This window comes from Muscardinus avellanarius, assembly GCF_963383645.1.
Source record: "Muscardinus avellanarius genome assembly, chromosome: 1".
Taxonomy (NCBI): Eukaryota; Metazoa; Chordata; class Mammalia; order Rodentia; family Gliridae; genus Muscardinus; species Muscardinus avellanarius.
Genome location: NC_137786.1, coordinates 231,527,430 through 231,545,403, shown reverse-complemented (window position 1 = coordinate 231,545,403; position 17,974 = coordinate 231,527,430). Strand labels below are relative to the sequence as shown.

The following is a 17,974-nucleotide window of genomic DNA, read 5'->3' as shown; positions in this document are numbered from 1 at the left end:
CGGCTTAGGTGGGGGTGGGGTGAGGGCAGTGACCCCGTCTGGAACCCCACCCCCAGAACCCGGGGTCCTGGTCCCCCTCCTCACAGCCACAGTGTCCACTGTGCTAGAGGTCTCTTCTGATCCACGCACACTGACCCGCGGGTCCAGCGAAGGCCACCGGGAGGAACTTCCCTGGGCTGCGCTTTATACTCTGGGCTACTGTCTGCGCAAAGCCCTGCTTCTCATGAAGTGTGCCCAGCAGCTTGGGCCTACGCGTCCTGAAACCTGCCCCCGACAGCCCGCTCAGCCTCTCCAAGGAGCTGCAGTGGGGTCCACGGTCCAGTCCCACCCCTCATCTACAGCTCAGGAAAAGGGGCCTGTCCTAGCCAAAGTCACAGGCTGGCCAGCCAACCGCGGCCAGCGGAGCTTCTCAGCCCAGCGCTCTGCCTGAGCGTCTCGGCCCCAGCCCTGCAGAAGCAGGGACAGAAGACAGAGCCCCATGTCCGAGGCTCAGAGGAAGTGGGTCAGCACAGGCTGAGGAGAGGCCTCTTCCCCTCCCCTCTCCTCTCACCCCCAAAAATAGCTCCGGGAGCTGCCTGGCCAAGACCCTCCCGGGGCGGGGGAGGCGGGGCATGCTGCCCGGAGCCAGGCCTTAAATCCTAACGCAGCTGGGGAGCTCCACTCCCCGGCTGGACACACCGCTGAGGCAGTCTGTCCTCCACACCACCCTCGGTCCGGCCCGCCTGTCCGCCCGCAGCCATGTCCCTGCCCCTGTCAGATCACGAGAAGAGAAAGCAAATCAGCGTGCGTGGTCTGGCCGGCGTGGAGAATGTGTCCGAACTGAAAAAGAACTTTAACCGGCACCTACACTTCACGCTGGTCAAGGACCGCAATGTGGCCACCCCGCGGGACTACTACTTTGCGCTCGCCCACACCGTGCGCGACCACCTCGTGGGGCGCTGGATCCGCACGCAGCAGCACTACTATGAGAAGGACCCCAAGGTGCTCCTGGGGCGCTCCGGGTGGGGAGTGGGCTGGGGTCCCGCTGGGCAGCTGGGACATCTTGACCCAAGTGCCTGCTTCTTCCCGAGGCCTGGGTTTTCTGCAACAAAACAGTCACTCCAGGCTCCTGGGGTCGAAGGGGACGTTCCGGGGTGGCAGGCGCAGAGTGAGACATGGGGCAGGGGTGGGGCGGGGGATTCAGGGTGGGTGGGCTGCTCGCAAAGGCCAGTGGAGGGGCCGCGGGGGGCAGGAAGACTTTGCGGCCCGGAGTGGAAAGACGTCATCAAGTGTGTCCATGGTATGCCCGGCGTGGGTGGGGCAGGCCTGAGCAGCTGGTATGGCGGGCATCGAGTTTCTGATGGGGTCATGAGTAAATGTCAGCAACCTAACACCCCCACCCCGGGTGGGGGAGGGGGCCAGGAGCGGGGAGCCCAGGCTCCACCAGCATCCTCACGCCTGCTGTCTGTCTGTCTCCTTCTTGGGACCAAGGCTGGAGGGCCAAGGGGAACTGGGCAGTGCACAAGGAGGGCGGCCACAGTCTCTACCCTGAGTCACTGTGTGACCTTGAACAGAGGACTCTCTTCCTTTGGGCCTTTGGGGGCCTTGGGGGCCTCCTTGAGGTGCTGTCTATGTCCTGCTCCGCTGACGGGCTCTTAGGGCCGAGGGTGTGCGAGGAAGGGGTTTCCCTCTCTCCCAAGCGCCTTAATCTCTGAGCCGGCCCCACTGTCCAGCTGAGAGGAATGGAGTGTCCACTGTCAGGAGTGATGGACCTGGCCCTGCCTGTTGGGCTCTGCAGTCTGAGTGGGGACAGGGATGGGACATGCTGGATGTCGTGGCTGGATGTCATGGGCGACCCTGACTTCTCCTTCCTGGCCATCTGTCTGTCTCTCTGGGCAGAGGATCTACTACCTGTCTCTGGAGTTCTACATGGGGCGGACGCTACAGAACACCATGGTGAACCTGGCCTTGGAGAACGCCTGTGATGAGGCCATCTACCAGGTGCGGGCGTCTCTTAAGGACGGGGGTGGGTTCCCTTGCCAGCCTTGGCCCTGACCGCTGCCACCCCTCCCCCCAGCTGGGCCTGGACATGGAAGAGCTGGAGGAAATTGAGGAGGACGCGGGGCTGGGCAACGGGGGCCTGGGCCGGCTGGCAGGTGAGCAGTGGCCCCCGGGGGTGGGCCGGGCCGCGCTGGGTGCTGAGTGGGGTCCCTGACACCCACCACCCTGTGCACCCCCAGCCTGCTTTCTAGACTCCATGGCAACACTGGGTCTGGCTGCCTACGGGTACGGGATCCGCTATGAATTTGGGATTTTTAACCAGAAGATCTGTGGGGGTTGGCAGGTGAGTGGCCTTGGCTCTGGCCTTGGGGGCCCAGCTGTGACGCGGAGACAACCCCCTGGGTCATCCATCTCCTGATAGGTCCAGAACCAGCCCCAGTCTCCCAGGAAAGCACCCTCGCCCCTTGCCCCTGCCGCCCCAGTGAGGAGGTCCACACCGTGGGCCCTGGGTGCGCACCACTGCCGACCGGAGCCCCCCCAGCGTGCCTGTCCCACTGTCCACTGTGGCACCAATACCTGGGTCTGACTCTGTCTCCTTCCCTGACGGGCCTCCGGCTCAGATGGAGGAGGCCGACGACTGGCTTCGCTATGGCAACCCTTGGGAGAAGGCCCGGCCAGAGTTCACGCTGCCTGTACACTTCTATGGCCGAGTGGAGCATACTGGCCAGGGAGCCAAGTGGGTGGACACCCAGGTGAGGAGGAAGCAGGGTGGGGGTCTGGGGAGGTCCGGGATGGGGAGGGGGCTCCCGAGGAAGTGGGTCACAGGGAAAGAGCCCGGAGGCTATAGGGCCCGATGCCATTTTACAACCCAGGGCATCAGAGCTCAGAGAGGGCAAGTGGCTTGCTCAGGGTCACAGACCAGGGCCAGGAGAGGCTGGAGTCAGGGTGGCAGGGGGGCCAGGCTGAGTTCAAAGCCTGGAAGTAGGAAAGAGGCTGTCTCTGCTCCCGCAGGGCCCCTCCCCAGCCCTGCGTCTCCTCTCCACCACAAGACGCATCAGAGGGCCTTTGCAGTGACCGGCTCCCCCTAAAGCAAAGCCACAGCCCGGAAAGGGGGCGGGGGGGCACTAAGGCCTCCAGAGTGGACCTGGCTTGTTCAAGGTCACCCAGCAGTTGCAGTCAAACCAGGTATCCAGGTTCACATCCAGCCCGTCTTCCTCCCACGGCTGCAGGTCATCGGCCAGCTGGGCTGCACAGAGCCCTCCAGGTGCTCACGAGTGGGCACTCGCTCCCTGTCATCAGACTGAGGCCCGGCAGGGCCTGCTGGCCGTGTGTGCCAGGTGCCCGCAGCAGCCTGGCACGTGCAGCTCTGGCTAGACCTGGCTCCTTCTGGCTCTGCCAACCTGGCTGTCTGTTCCTGGATCAGTTCCTCCCCAAACTTCTACCCTGCTCCCCTCAGGGGCTTAGTGCACCAGAGGGCCCTTCAGGGGGTTCGCTTGGGCGAGTGCCCTCCAAACCGAAGTAGCAGGCAGCTAGTTATTGTTGTTGTAATTGTTGTTTTGTGACACAAGGGATTGAACCCGGGGACACTGGACTCTGAGCTACACCCGCAGCTCACCCTCTCTTTTTAAGGGTCTCACTAGGTTGATGAGGGTCTCACTACTTGCCGAGGCTGTCCTCGAACCTGCAGTCCTGTCTCAGTCTCCTGGGTACTAGGATTACAGGAGTGTGCCACCATACCCGGCAGGCAGTTAGTTCTTAGCAGCAATTATTGATATTTGCAATGGTGGGGGGGTGGGCCAGCACTGCCCACTGCTGACTAGCTCTGTACTGAAACAGGCATAGACCTGTGCATAGGCTTGACCTCCGTGGTCCCTTCAGCCTGACCCTGGCTTCCCCAGTGCCCTCAGGCCAGGTGGGCAGCTCAGCCTCATCACTGCAAGTGGCCACCAATGAAGCCCCACCCTGGGCTTACCTCTGCCCCTTCCTGGGCAGTCTGGGGGTGCCGGGAGAACTTGGGGGTCCTCACTAAGTAGCTGAGGCTGCCCTCGGACCACGATCCTCTTGTCTGGGCCACCCAAACGCTGGGGTTACAAGCGTACGCCACCACGCCCAGCTTGGGGTCCTCTTTTTATAAATGAGGTTTAGAGAGGTTATGCTGGGTGTTCATGGTAGCCCAGCTAGTCAACTCCAGCACTGGGGGAAGAGGGCGTACAGGGACCGTGCCTGAGCTCCCGTCCTGTGGTGAGGGAAGCCCCTCAGACACAGGCGATGCCCAGCCCTGCCAGCTCCTGACACAGGGCGCCCCCTGCAGGTGGTACTGGCCATGCCCTACGACACGCCAGTGCCTGGCTACCGCAACAACGTGGTCAACACCATGCGCCTCTGGTCTGCCAAGGCGCCCAACGACTTCAACCTCAAGGACTGTGAGTTCCCTGCTAGGCCTCAGCAGGAAGCCCCTCCCCTCCTGGCCCCCCGCTTACCCCAGCCTGACCTGTCTCTGCTCCATCCCCCAGTCAACGTTGGTGGCTACATCCAGGCTGTGCTGGACCGAAATCTGGCTGAGAACATCTCTCGTGTCCTGTACCCCAATGATAACGTGCGTTGCCCTTCGGGCTGTGGGCTGGAAGCCCGGGTCCTTGGGAGAGCGAGCAGGGGAGACAGGGAGGGGCCGTTGCTGCTGCTCTAGTCCCACGGGGGCATTTCATGGCCCTGAGTGTTCTGTCCTCCCCATCCCAGATTCTCAACGGGGGCGGGGGAACACCTGAGGCCTGAGGGGGCGGGGCAAGGTGAGAACTTTGGAGGAGCTATTCCCTGGCCAGGACCACAATATGGTCCTCCCAGGCGGGCAGTTCAGGGCCCTGGGTCTTTGTGTGGGCGGGGCACCCGAGGCCACGCCCACACCAGCGGCAGGCCACGCCCCGGCACCTTGACTCCACCCTGCCTGGCATCTTCCCCAGTTCTTCGAGGGCAAGGAGCTGCGGCTGAAGCAGGAGTACTTCGTGGTGGCCGCCACCCTCCAGGACATCATCCGGCGCTTCAAATCCTCCAAGTTTGGCTCCCGGGATCCCGTGCGCACCAACTTCGATGCCTTCCCGGACAAGGTAGGTGCCCGCGGAGGCCGCCCGGCTTGCCCACGTGGTAGGTGAGGGGTGCAGGCCGGGCGTGGGGAGGGGCGGGGCCTGCTGGGGGCCTCAGTCCACCGGCACGCACGCGGCTGCCCTCCCCCGCCTGCCACCCAGCTCCGCCGCAGACCTCCCCCGCCCCGGGCTCCGGGGGCGCAAAGATGGGCGCCCTCGAGCGTGGCCTGGCGCCTGGACAGACCCCAGCCCCTTCCGCCCGCCTAGGTGGCCATTCAGCTCAACGACACCCACCCCTCCTTGGCCATCCCGGAGCTGATGAGGATTCTGGTGGACCTGGAGCGGCTGGACTGGGACAAGGTGGGCTGAGCTGGCCTCAGGGCGCCCTTCCCGGTTTGGGGAGGACGACGGGGAGCCGCGGGGCTCCAGCTCGGGCCGACCCTCTGCCTTGGTGCCAGGCCTGGGAGGTGACCGTGAAAACCTGCGCCTACACCAACCACACGGTGCTGCCCGAGGCGCTGGAGCGCTGGCCCGTGCACCTCCTGGAGACGCTGCTGCCCCGGCACCTGCAGATCATTTACGAGATCAACCAGCGCTTCCTTAACGTGAGTGCTGCGGACGGGGCGGCGCTGGGAGAGGCCGGTCCCGGGCCTGGGGTTGGGGCCGGTTCCTGCGGCCGGATCCTAGCTCCCGGCTCTCCCCGGAGCAGCGGGTGGCGGCCGCCTTCCCCGGGGACGTGGACCGGCTGCGGCGCATGTCGCTGGTGGAGGAGGGCGCCGTGAAGCGCATCAACATGGCGCACCTGTGCATCGCCGGGTCGCACGCGGTCAACGGCGTGGCGCGCATCCACTCGGAAATCCTCAAGAAGACCATGTGAGCCGCCCTGCAGGCGCCCACTCTGTCCTGGATAGGCCCCACCGCGCCGCGTCCCGCCCCGCTAGCCTCTTCCACAGGTGGCACGTTCTTACAAGAACCACAGCCTCTCCCAGGACAGGGCTGTCCCCAGGTGACTCCTCTTTACACTCAGCACCCCCAGGTCTGCACCCCATTCTAGAAACTAGAGTAGGGACACCGGGGCCCTGTGGGGTAAGGGGCGGCACTCATCCGACCCCCTCCTGCAGCTTCAAGGACTTCTATGAGCTGGAGCCTCATAAATTCCAGAACAAGACTAACGGCATCACCCCTCGGCGCTGGCTGGTTTTGTGTAACCCGGGGCTGGCAGAGGTCATCGCTGAGGTGAGAGGTCACGGTATGGCCAGGAGGGTCGACACAGGTCACTGCAGGGGTCAGCGGGGTAAGGTCATGCAGGTGGCTCACTGTTCAAGGGCTCCCAACAGAGGTTCTGCAAACTTTTGCATGCAGTGGAGGGAGGGGCACCATTTTCTTTTTTTTTTTTTTTTTTGGTGGTACTGGGGTTCCTGGAAGCCCTTCTACCTCTGGGCTACACTCCCAGACCTATTTTTACATTTTTATTTTTGGAAACAGGGTCTCCTAAGCCAGCGCGCGGGGCTGGCTTCGAACCTGCGCGATCCTCCTGTCTCTGCCTCCCAAGCGCGGGGATTACAAGCGTGTGCCACCACGCCCGGCTGTGGGGGGCACCATTTTCTAATGGAGGTCCTGGCTTTAGAGGAGGCTGAGACCGGAAGATCGCGGTTTGAGGCCAGCCTCAGCTACTTAGTGAGGCCCTTTGCAACTCAGTGAGACCCTGTTTCAAAATAAAGAATAAGCCGGGCGTGGGTGGGGATGCACACTTGTAAACCCAGCATTCGGGAGGCTGAGACCCGAAGATCTCGGTTCACGGACAGCCTCAGCTACTTAGGCCCCTGAAACTTAGGCCCTGTTTCAAAATAAAGAATAAAAATAATAGGGCAGGGGGTGTAGCTCAGAGGTTGAATGCCCCTGGGTTCCATCCCAAGACCCACAAAAAAAAAAAAAAAAAAGGAATAAAGAATAAAATATAGGGCTGGGGGGTATAGCTCAGAGGTTGAATGCCCCTGGGTTCCGTCCCCAGTACTGCCAAAAAAAAAAAAGTGAAACGCAAGGGGTGGCTGTCTAGCGAGGCGGCTCGAGCTGAAGCCAGGAAACTGGGCAGCTGCTGTGGTCAGGTGGGGCCAGCCCCCAGAGCCCAAGGTCAGAAGGGCGGAGGATGGATCCTGCCGCAGCTAGAAGGCTGCAGGAGCAGGCACTGGGAGTTCCCCCAGAGAAGCCCCCTGGGCTAGGGGCCTGGCTGGCCTGGGAAGGGACCCCATCGTGTCTGGAGGAGAGGGGCTTGGCTGACAGCCATCTTCCCGCAGCGTATCGGGGAGGAGTACATCTCGGACCTGGACCAGCTGCGCAAACTGCTCTCCTACGTGGATGATGAAGCCTTTATCCGGGACGTGGCCAAAGTGAAGCAGGTGGGGCGGCCAGGGCCAAGGCGGCGCGTGTGCAGTGCCCGCACCGGGTGTCTGGCTCAGAAACGGCACGTAGAGCCGCGCGTGGCGGCGCGCTTGGAATTCCAGTACTTGGGAGGCTGAGACAGGAGGATCGCAGGTTTGAGGTCAGCCACAGCAAGTAGTGAGAGTCTCATCAACCTAGTGAGACCCTGTTTCAAAAGAATAAAATAAGGCTTGGAGGTAGCATGCCCCTGGGTTCAATTCCCAGCAGCACATACACACACAAAGGAATTGGCACCTCTTACCCATCTCTCCTGCCAGCCTCAGGCCACGGGGAAAAGCCTCCTGGAGTGGGTGGCGGAAGACACTGGCCTGGCTGGGAGAGCGTAGACGTTGATTAGCAATGTCTGCCCGGGTGCAGGGGTGGGTGAAGAGCGTAGACATTGATTAGCAATGTCTGCCCGGGTGCAGGGGTGGGTGAAGAGCGTAGACATTGATTAGCAATGTCTGCCCGGGTGCAGGGGTGGGTGAAGAGTGTAGACGTTGATTAGCAATGTCTGTCCGGGTGCAGGGGTGGGTGAAGAGCGTAGACGTTGATTAGCAATGTCTGCCCGGGTGCAGGGGTGGGTGAAGAGCGTAGACGTTGATTAGCAATGTCTGTCCGGGTGCAGGGGTGGGTGAAGAGCGTAGACGTTGATTAGCAATGTCTGTCCGGGTGCAGGGGTGGGTGAAGAGCGTAGACGTTGATTAGCAATGTCTGTCCGGGTGCAGGGGTGGGTGAAGAGCGTAGACGTTGATTAGCAATGTCTGCCCGGGTGCAGGGGTGGGTGAAGAGTGTAGACATTGATTAGCAATGTCTGTCCGGGTGCAGGGGTGGGTGAAGGCAGTGAGCCTCCCGCCGCCCGCCTTGCCGGGCCTGAGGGAACGGCTTGAGATGAGGACCGGGGCATGTGGTGATGTGGAGGCCTACTGCCCGACTCACTCCCCTTGCAGGAAAACAAGCTGAAGTTCTCCGCCTACCTGGAGAGGGAGTACAAAGTGCACATCAACCCCAACTCGCTCTTCGACGTCCAGGTGAAACGGATCCATGAATATAAGCGCCAGCTTCTCAACTGCCTGCACGTTATCACCTTGTACAACCGTGAGTCGCGGGGACCCCGCCTGGCTGCTGACCCCGGCTCGGCGCTGCTGTCAACTCTTTTTTTTTTTTTTTTTGCAAGCTCAAGGGCATCTTACCTCCGAGCTACACCCCCTGCCCTATATTTTATTCTTTATTTTGAAACAGGGTCTCACTGAGTTGCAGAGGGCCTCACTAAGTAGCTGAGGCTGGCCACGAACTGCGATCCTCCTGTCCCAGCCTTTGAGACGCTGAGACCGGAAGATCGCGGTTCACAGCCAGCTTCGGCTACTTAGCGAGGCCCTCTGCAACTCAGTGAGACCCGGTTTTAAAAATAAAGAAAAAAAAAATAGGGCTGGAGGCATAGCTCAGAGATAGCATGCCCCTGGGTTCCATCCCCAGGACCGCAAAAAAGGGAAACCGAGGCTCAGGGAGGAGAAGACACAACCACAGAGCAAGCGGTTGCCTCCATCAGGCCGGCGGCTCCCGGCCCAGGGCCCTGGAGCCTGGGCGCTGTCGGGAGCCACCACCTCGAGGGACACGCAGGCGCACTCCCTTGCTCCCTCTTTTCTCCTCAGGCATTAAGAAGGAGCCCAATAAATTTGTTGTACCGCGGACCGTGATGATCGGCGGCAAGGTGAGAAGCCAGGCGCGGGCCGGGCGCCGGGCCTGCGACATCCGGGCGGCGTCGCCTCGTCGGGCTGTGGGATGGAGGGCAGGGCTGTAGCGCTGACCCACGCTGTGCCCCGCAGGCCGCGCCTGGGTACCACATGGCCAAGATGGTCATCAAGCTCATCACTGCCATCGGGGATGTGGTCAACCACGACCCGGTGGTGGGAGACCGCCTCCGCGTCATCTTCCTGGAGAACTACCGGGTCTCGCTGGCTGAGAAAGGTGGGCTGCAGCTGGTTGGGACCTGGGAGGCTCCACCCAGTTCAGTCCTAGGAGAGGCACCAGTCTTTCCCTGGGGCTGAGCACTTGGGAGGCTGAGATAGGAGGATGACAGGTTCACAGCCAGCCTCCGCAACTTAGGCCCTTCAATATTTAATGAGATCCTGTTTCAAAAAAAAAAAAAAAATTGGAGCCGGGCGTGGTGGTGCACGCTTGTAATCCCCGCACTTGGGAGGCTGAGTCACGAGGATCACACAGGTTCGAAGCCAGCCTCAGCTACTGAGTGAGGCTCTCAGCAACTTAGACCCTGTTTCCAAATAAAATATAAAATAGGTCTGGGTATATACCCTGGAGGTAGAAAAAACCCTGGGTCCCACCCTCAGTACCACACACACAAAAATTTTTTTTAATTAAAAAAAAAAATGAAGCCGGGCATGGTGGCACACGCTTGTAATCCCAGCATTTGGGAAGCTGAGACTGGAGGATCACGGTTCGAGGACAGCCTCAGCTACTTAGTGAGGCCCTCTACAACTCAGTGAGACCCTGTTTCAAAATAAAGAATTAAAAATAGGGCTGGGGGTATAGCCCAGAGGTAGAATGCCCCTGGGTTCAACACCCAGTACCAAAAAGAAAAGAAAAAAAAAAAGATCCAAATTGGTCCAAATTGGATCTCAGATGTTTAAGAATCAATAAGAAGCCGAGCTTGGTAATGCACAACTGCAATCCCAGTACTCAGTAGGCAGAGATGGAAGGACCACAGGTTGAGCACAGCCTCAGCAACTGAGACTTGCAGCAACCTAGTAAAACCTTATTTCAAGCGGGGCGTGGTGGCGCACGCTTGTAATCCCCGCGCTTGGGAGGCTGAGACAGGAGGATCGTGCAGGTTCGAAGCCAGCCTCAGCTGGCTTAAGAGACCCTGTTTCCAAATAAAATATAAAATAGGTCTGGGAGTGTAGCCCGGAGGTAGCAGGCCCCTGAGTTCCATCCCCAGTACCACCAAAAAACAAAACAAAACCTTATTTTAAGACAAAAACTTTGCAAAAACCAATTACAGTGTGCATGTGTGCCACTGTCAACAGGACTTACATTATAATGCACCAGTAAAAGCATATTTTAAAAAAATTTAGCTGGGCGTGGTGACACATGTGTGTAATCCCAATATTTGGGAGGCTGAGACAGGAGGATCACAGGTTTGAGAAAAAGTAACCCTCAGCAAGTAGATTCTCAGCAACCTAGTGAGACTCTGTTTCTAAATAAAATAAAGCCAGGCGTGGTGGCACACACTTGTAATCCCAGCATTCAGGAGAGACCAGAGGATCACCATTTGCAGACAGCCTCAGCTACTCAGTGAGGCCTTTTGCAACTTAGTGAGACCCTGTTTCAAAATAAAGAATAAAAAAAATAGGACAGGAGGTGTAGCTTGGAAGTCAAATGCCCCTGGATTCTATCCCCAGACCAGCAAAAAAATAAAAACCAGGTGTGGTTGTGCACACTTGTAATCCCAGCATTTGGGAGGCCAAGACAGGAGGATCGTGGTTTATGGCCAGCCTCAGCTACTTAGTGAGGCCCTGTTTCAAAATAAAGAATAAGGCCAGGTGTGGTGGCGTATGCTTGTGATCCCAGTATTTGGGAGGCCGAGACAGGAGGATCGCATAGGTTCAAAGCCAGCCTCAGGTAATTGGTGAGGCTCTCAGCAACTTAGTGAGACCCTGTTTCCAAATAAAGTATAAAATAGGTCTGAGAGTATAGCCTGGAGGCTGGAGGTGTAGCTCAGAGGTTGAATGCCCCTGGGTATCTCCAGACCGCAAAATAAATAAATAAATAAATAAATAAATAAATAAATAAAACAAATAAATAATAGGGCTGAGGGTGTAGCTCAGAGGTAGAATGCCCCTGGGTTCATCCCTGGTACCTCAAAAATAAATACAATAAAATAAAATGGGGCTGCAGGTGTACTTTGTAAGTAGGATGCCCTGAGTTATATATATGCACAGCAGGGGTGGAGCGGAAGGTGGGATGCGGGTGGGACTGTTCCCAGCGTGACCTTGCCCCTGCTGCCGCCCGCAGTGATCCCAGCCGCAGACCTCTCCGAGCAGATCTCCACCGCGGGCACGGAGGCCTCGGGCACCGGCAACATGAAGTTTATGCTCAACGGGGCCCTGACCATCGGCACCATGGACGGGGCCAACGTGGAGATGGCGGAGGAGGCGGGAGAGGAGAACTTCTTCATCTTCGGCATGCGGGTGGAAGACGTGGAGAGGCTTGACCAGAGAGGGTATGGGGTCAGGGCTCACAGGCAGGGCTGCTGGGCTGCGGCTGGGGGCCTGAAACGGCCCGTCCAGGGCTGCAAAGCCTTAGCCACGGGCACCAGGATTCTGGCAAACATTTTTTTTTTTTTTTTTGGCAGTTCTGGGGATTGAACTTCAGGGGATTCTATCTCTGAGCCACATTCTCAGCCCTATCTTTTATTTTTTTTTGGGGGGGGTACTGGGGATGGAACCCAGGGGCACTCTACCTCTGAGCTATACCCCCTTCCTATTTTTTTTTATTCGTTATTTAATTTTTTTAAATTTTTTGGTGGTACTGGGGGTGGAATCCAGGGACTTTCTACCTCCGGGCTACATTCCCAGACCTATTTTATATTTTATTTGGAAACAGGGTCTCACTAGGTTGCTGAGAGCCTCGCTAAGTAGCTGAGGCTGGCTTGGAACCTGCGCGATCCTCCTGTCTCAGCCTCCCGAGCGCGGGGATGACAGGCATGCGCCACCATGTCAGGCTAGCAAGAATGTTTTAAAATAAGAAAGGAGGATCTTGGTTCAAGGACAGCCTTAGCTACTACTTAGGCCCTTTGCAACTCAGTGAGATTCTGTTTCAAAATAAAGAATAAAAAATAGGGCTAGAGGTGTAGCGTGGAGGTAGAATGCCTTTGAGTTCTATCCTCAGCACCGCAAAGAAGAAGAAAAAGTGTACCTGCTGGTTGTGGCGGTACACACTTGTAATCTCAGTACTTTGAAGGCTGAGACAGGAGGATCAGAAATTCAAGGATAGCCTTAGCTATGTAGCAAGATTCTCAGCAACCTAGTGAGACCCCATTTCAAAGCCAGAAAATAAATCCAGAGCTGGGTGTGGTGTCTCATACTTATAATCTCAGCACTTGGGAGGCTGAGACAGGAGGATCACAGGTTTGAGGACAGCCTTAGTGAGGTTCTCATCAACTTAGCAAGACCCTGTTTCAAAATAAAAATAGGGCTTAAGCCTGCAGCACCACGCCTGGCTTCCTTGTTTTTAAAATTATTTATTTATGCCAGGCATGGTGGTGCACACCAGTAATCTCAGCACTTGGGAGGCTGAGACAAGAGAATTGAGATTGTAGATTCAAGGCCAGCCTCAGCTACTTAGTGAGGCCCTCTGCAACTTAGTAATACCCTGTTTCAAAATAAAAAATGAAATATGGCTAGGGATATATCTCAGAAGTAGAATGCCTCTTGGTTCTATCCCCAGTAGCACACACACACAAAAATATTTATTTATACTGGATATTGAACCAAGGGGTGTTCTATTACCGGCTATACCCCATTCCTTTTTTTCCTTTTTTTTTTGGTGGTACTGGGGGTGGAACCCAGAGACTTTCTACCTCTGGGCTATACTCCCAGACCTATTTTATATTTTATTTGGAAACAGGGTCTCACTAAGTTGCTGAGAGCCTCACTAAGTAGCTGAGGCTGGCTTTGAACCTGTGCGATCCTCCTATCTCAGCCTCCCAAGTGCGGGGATTACAAGCCTGCGCCACCACACCCGGCTCTCTGTGTGTGTGTGTGTGTGGGGGGGGTATGGGAATTGAACCCAGAGGCATTCTACCTCTGAACTATACCCCCAACCCTATGTTATGTTTTTATTTTGAAACAGGTTCTAACTAAGTTGCAGAGGGCCTCACTAAGTTGCTGTGGCTGGCAGTGAGCCTGTGATCCTCCTGTCTCAGCCTCAAGTACTAGAATTACAAGTATGTGCCACCACACCTGACTCGCCCAAGCCCTTTTTATTTTGAAATAGGGGCCCTCCAAAAGCTGCACAGGTTAGCTGGGTATGGGGGTGCACTCTTGTAATCCTAGAACTTGGGAGGCTGAGATAGGAGGATCACAGATTCGTGGCCAGCCTCAGCTACTTAGACCTTGTTTCAAAATAAAGAATACAAAATAGGGCTTGGGGTATAGCTCAGAGGTAGAGTGGCCCTGGGTTCCATCCCCAGTAACACACATGCACGCACGCACGCACGCACGCACGCTGCCCAGGCTAACCTTGAACTTGCAATCCTCCTGCTTCAGCCTCTGGAATCTCTGAGATTACAAGCATGAGCCTCTGTGCCTGGCTGGAGACATTTGCCATGTCATTAGTCTTCAAAAGCATTTTTAATGTTTGAATAGTGCCCCATCCTATGGCTGTACATGCCACTGAATTAATTTGATAAGATTTGGCATTAAGGAGCCAGGTGTGGGATGCACGCTTGTAATCTCAGCATCTGGGAGGGGCTTGAGACAGGAGGATTGCAGGTTCGTGGCCAGCCTCGGCTACTTAGGCCCTTTGCAACTCAGTGAGACCCTGTTTCAAAATAAAGAATAAAAAATAGGGCTGAGGGTGTAGCTCGGAGGTAGAATGTCCCTGGGTTCCATCCCCAGTACCGCACGCACATAAAAAATGAAAGCTGGGTGGGAGTGTAGTTTAGAGGTAGAACACCTCTGGGTTCAATCCCCAGCACCACAAAAAGAAAAAGGTTGATGTCTGTGGGGCAGGAGGGAGCCATGCCGTGTTTGAGAGAGGCCCCACATGCCCAGGGCGAGGCTTCAGAGGGGCTGCCCTGGTCGCAGGATGGACGCTAGCTGCTGCCAGGCGGGGACCCGTGGGAGGCTCACAGCGCAATGGACAGAAAGTCGCCTCGAGCGGGCACAGCACAGGGAGTGGAGAGACCTTGTGGGGAGGCCTTGGCTTCTGGTTGGAAAAGGGCAAGGAGCAAAGCAGCCAGATGAGGCTGGAGGGTGCTGAGAGGGGCTGTGGGGGCTGGGTCACGCTGCCCGACGGTGAAGGGAAGCTAGTACGGGGGACGTACCGGGGAGGTCTCTGTTGGTGCAAAGCCAGGAGTTGGCTTGGGACAAATTATTGAAAAGACAGGCACATAACCAGGTAGGTGGTGCACACATGAAATGCCAGCACTTGGGAGGCCAAGTCAGGAGGATCGCAGGTTTAAGGCCAGCCTTAGCAACCTAACAAGGCGCCTGGCAATTTAGCGAGGCCCTGTTTTTTCAAAATCAAAAATAAAATAGGGCCGGGCATGGTGGCGCACGCTTGTAATCCCCACGCTTGGGAGGTAGAGACAGGAGGATTGCGCAGGTTCGAAGCCAGCCGCGCGCGCTGGTTTAGGAGACCCTGTTTCCAAATTTATTTTATTTTATTTTATTTTGTGGGTCGGGGAATGGAACTTAGGGGCATTTGACCTCCGAGCTACACCCCCTGACTTATTTTTTATTCTTTATTTTGAAACCGGGTCTCACTGAGTTGCTGAGGGCCTCACTAAGTAGCTGAGGCTGTCTGCGAACCCCGATCCTCCCGTCTCAGCCTCCCGAATGCTGGGATTACAAGCGTGCGCCACCACGCCCGGCTCCTGTTTCCATATTTTAAAAAAAGCATAAAATAGGTCTGGGAGTGTAGTCCTGAGGTAGAAGGATTTCCGGGAACCCCAGTACCACCAAAAAATCAAACAAACAAACAAACAGATAAATAGGACTGAGGGTGTAGCTCAGAGGTAGAATGCTCCTAAATTCAATTGCCAGTAACACATACACACACACATACACACATGCACACACACACCATCTACATCAGTCCTGCCCAACAGATATGTGAGTCACCTGTAATCCCAGTCTTGAGGATTACCTGAGGGTCTGAGATAGAAGACGGCAGGTTCAAGGACAGCCTCAGCAGGTAGTGAGACTCTCATCAACCTAGCGAGGCCCTCTTTCCAAATAAAAATAAAATTGGGCTGGGGGTGTAGCTCAGAAGTAGAATGATCCTGGGTTCCATCCCCAGTATCATAAGAAAAAAAAAAAAAAAAAAAGGCAAGACCTCCCTCTGCCCCAGTACTGGGGATGGAATTGGGAATCTTGTACACGCCAGGCGGGCCTCTGGCACGGACGGATCTGCACGCCCACCCCAAGATATTCACACAGGAAACACTGGTGGTGTGTGGGAGGAAGAGGCCTCAGCTGGCAGCCTTGTCTCTTAAGACTTGTTCCCGCCAAAATGGGTGCAGAAAAGTAGCTCTGAGCCGGGCGTGGTGGCGCACGCTTGTAATCCCCGCGCTTGGGAGGCCGAGACAGGAGGATCGCGCTGGTTCGGAGCCAGCCTCGCTGGCTTAAGAGACCCTGTTTCCAAATAAAAATATAAAATAGGTCTGGGAGTGTAGCCCAGAGGTAGAAGGGCTTCCAGGAACCCCAGTACCACAAAAAAAAAAAAAAAAAAAAGTTGCTCTGAGGAGCTTGGGCATGGCCAGGGAAGGACCTCCGGAGGGGAGGTGGCTGCAGCCACGGCTGCCTGGCTTGGGATCCCCAACTCTTCTTTGGAGGAGGAGCCAGGACGCGCTGTGCAGGGAGTTGACCCAGCTCTACCCTGGCAGGTACAATGCCCAGGAGTACTACGACCGCATTCCCGAGCTCCGGCAGATCATCGAGCAGCTGAGCAGTGGCTTCTTTTCTCCCAAACAGCCCGACTTGTTCAAGGACATTGTCAACATGCTCATGCACCATGACCGGTGAGCTGCGCCAGCAGGCTCGGCCAGGCGGGGTGGGCGCAGCCGTGGCCTGGCTCCTCGGGAAACAACACCTCTCTCCAGCTGTCCACGGGGATGGGGCGGGCTTGGCCCTTGACCGCAGAGCCCCTGGCCTCTCTCCTCTCCAGGTTTAAAGTCTTTGCGGATTATGAAGACTATATTAAATGCCAGGAGAAAGTCAGTGCCTTGTACAAGGTAGTGGTGCCGGGCCGGGCATCGGCAGGGCTTTGGGTGCCCTGGCTGGGATGAGGCGGGAGGTGGGGGCCCAGCTGGCAGAGTGAACCCAGGGCTCCCGCCCGGCCTGTAGAACCCGAGGGAGTGGACGCGGATGGTGATCCGGAACATTGCCACCTCGGGCAAGTTCTCCAGCGACCGCACCATCACCCAGTATGCCCGGGAGATCTGGGGCGTAGAACCTTCAAGACAGCGCTTGCCAGCCCCGGATGAGAAGATCTGAGCCTGCAGACCGGACCCCAGGCCCGCCTTGAGCATCTGCGGTTCCCTGGGCCAGCCCGGCCGCTCATGCAGAGGGTGGGTCTCTGCCCCTTCCCACCTCATCTGCCCAGCCCCTAGGTCCCCGTGTCTGGCCGAGGACGGACACTGCTCCCCTCCTGTCCTCGGGCTCCCCGCCCCTGGACCCCCTCCTAATAAATTCTTCTTCCTTGGGAGACTCCTTACTCTTATCTCTGTTGGGAAATAATTTTAGCTCTTGGGCACAACAGCTGCTGTCACCCTCTTATCCTTTCTGCTCCCCCACCCTCACCCCGTTTCGAGTCGCCGGCTCCACCCCCTGCAGGTGCGTCCTGGGGGGAGGGGCAGTGTGGGCGGGGCCTGCGGCTCTGTCTCTTTCCCCCCCTTTAGGCCCGGCGCCTGCCTCTCTTCCCAGTCCTCTGTCCATACTAGGTCAGCGGCCAGCGAGGCCGGCGGGGGTGGGGCATCCGCCTGGGTGGGGCCCACGAGGGCTGGCCTCGGAGGATCCCCTCCGTCAGCGGTGGGACCGGAGTGGGAGGGGCCTGTGGCTGCGGGCGTCTTGGCTCCGCCCCCGGGCCCGCCCCAATGCGGCGTTTCAAGGTCTCTTAGCAGGTGGCCTTGGCCGGTCCGAGTTGGGGGAGTGTTAGGGCCGAGGGCTAGGCCAGTGCCATCCCCCTCATTATGGGCACCCCGGGACCAGAAAGAGCCCGTTTCTGAGCTCGTTGCCTAGGCGGGGGCGCGGGGAGGTCCTGCCTCCCGGGAGGCAGGGGGCAGGCCTCAGGCGAGGTTGGGGGCCGTGGTTTCACAGTGAGTGTGTTTGAAACCGTGGCCGGCCCCTAGGTCCGGCGTGGGGGACCCCGACTGCCCGCGCTGCCCCTCCCGCTCACGCCCGCAGCGTCTCCAGCCGGAGCCCACCGCTGCCGGGCGGCTCCTTCTATCGGGCCTGGCCGAGCCCCCCTCGGGGGTGAGCGGACCCCACCGCCGCCCAGGCCTCCGGGCGGGCCTCCAGGTAGCCCGCCTCCTCCAGGTGCCGCAGCGCAGCCCCTCCCCAGGCCGTCACAGGTCCGCAGCCGACCCCACCCCCAGGGCTCCCAGGTCCGCAGCCGACCCCACCCCCAGGGCTCCCAGGTCCGCAGCCGACCCCACCCCCAGGGCTCCCAGGTCCGCAGCCGACCCCACCCCCAGGGCTCCCGCCGCCCGCTGCGCCGAGCCGCCGGCCGTGGGAACCGCTGTCTCGAAAACAGGA

General features: G+C 57.9%; 1 protein-coding gene across 2 annotated transcripts; it reads left to right on the top strand.

The window, feature by feature from the left end:
* Positions 1-738: 738 nt before the first annotated feature.
* PYGM (glycogen phosphorylase, muscle associated) lies at positions 739-16,714 on the top strand (the record flags this gene model as incomplete). Of its 2 annotated transcripts, XM_080709255.1 has the most annotated exons (20): positions 739-981; positions 1,879-1,980; positions 2,057-2,135; positions 2,220-2,323; positions 2,601-2,732; positions 4,292-4,403; positions 4,494-4,576; positions 4,938-5,081; positions 5,325-5,417; positions 5,516-5,662; positions 5,767-5,930; positions 6,179-6,293; positions 7,352-7,453; positions 8,426-8,573; positions 9,128-9,186; positions 9,302-9,443; positions 11,508-11,715; positions 16,105-16,239; positions 16,386-16,452; positions 16,565-16,714. In XM_080709255.1, 20 exons carry the CDS (start codon positions 739-741, stop codon positions 16,712-16,714), a joined length of 2,529 nt encoding a protein of 842 aa, XP_080565381.1. The 2 variants fall into 2 exon arrangements, with proteins under 2 accessions (XP_080565381.1, XP_080565382.1); XM_080709256.1 differs by lacking the exons at positions 1,879-1,980; positions 2,057-2,135 and having other exon boundaries at positions 2,303-2,323.
* Between the last annotated feature and the right edge of the window lie 1,260 nt (positions 16,715-17,974).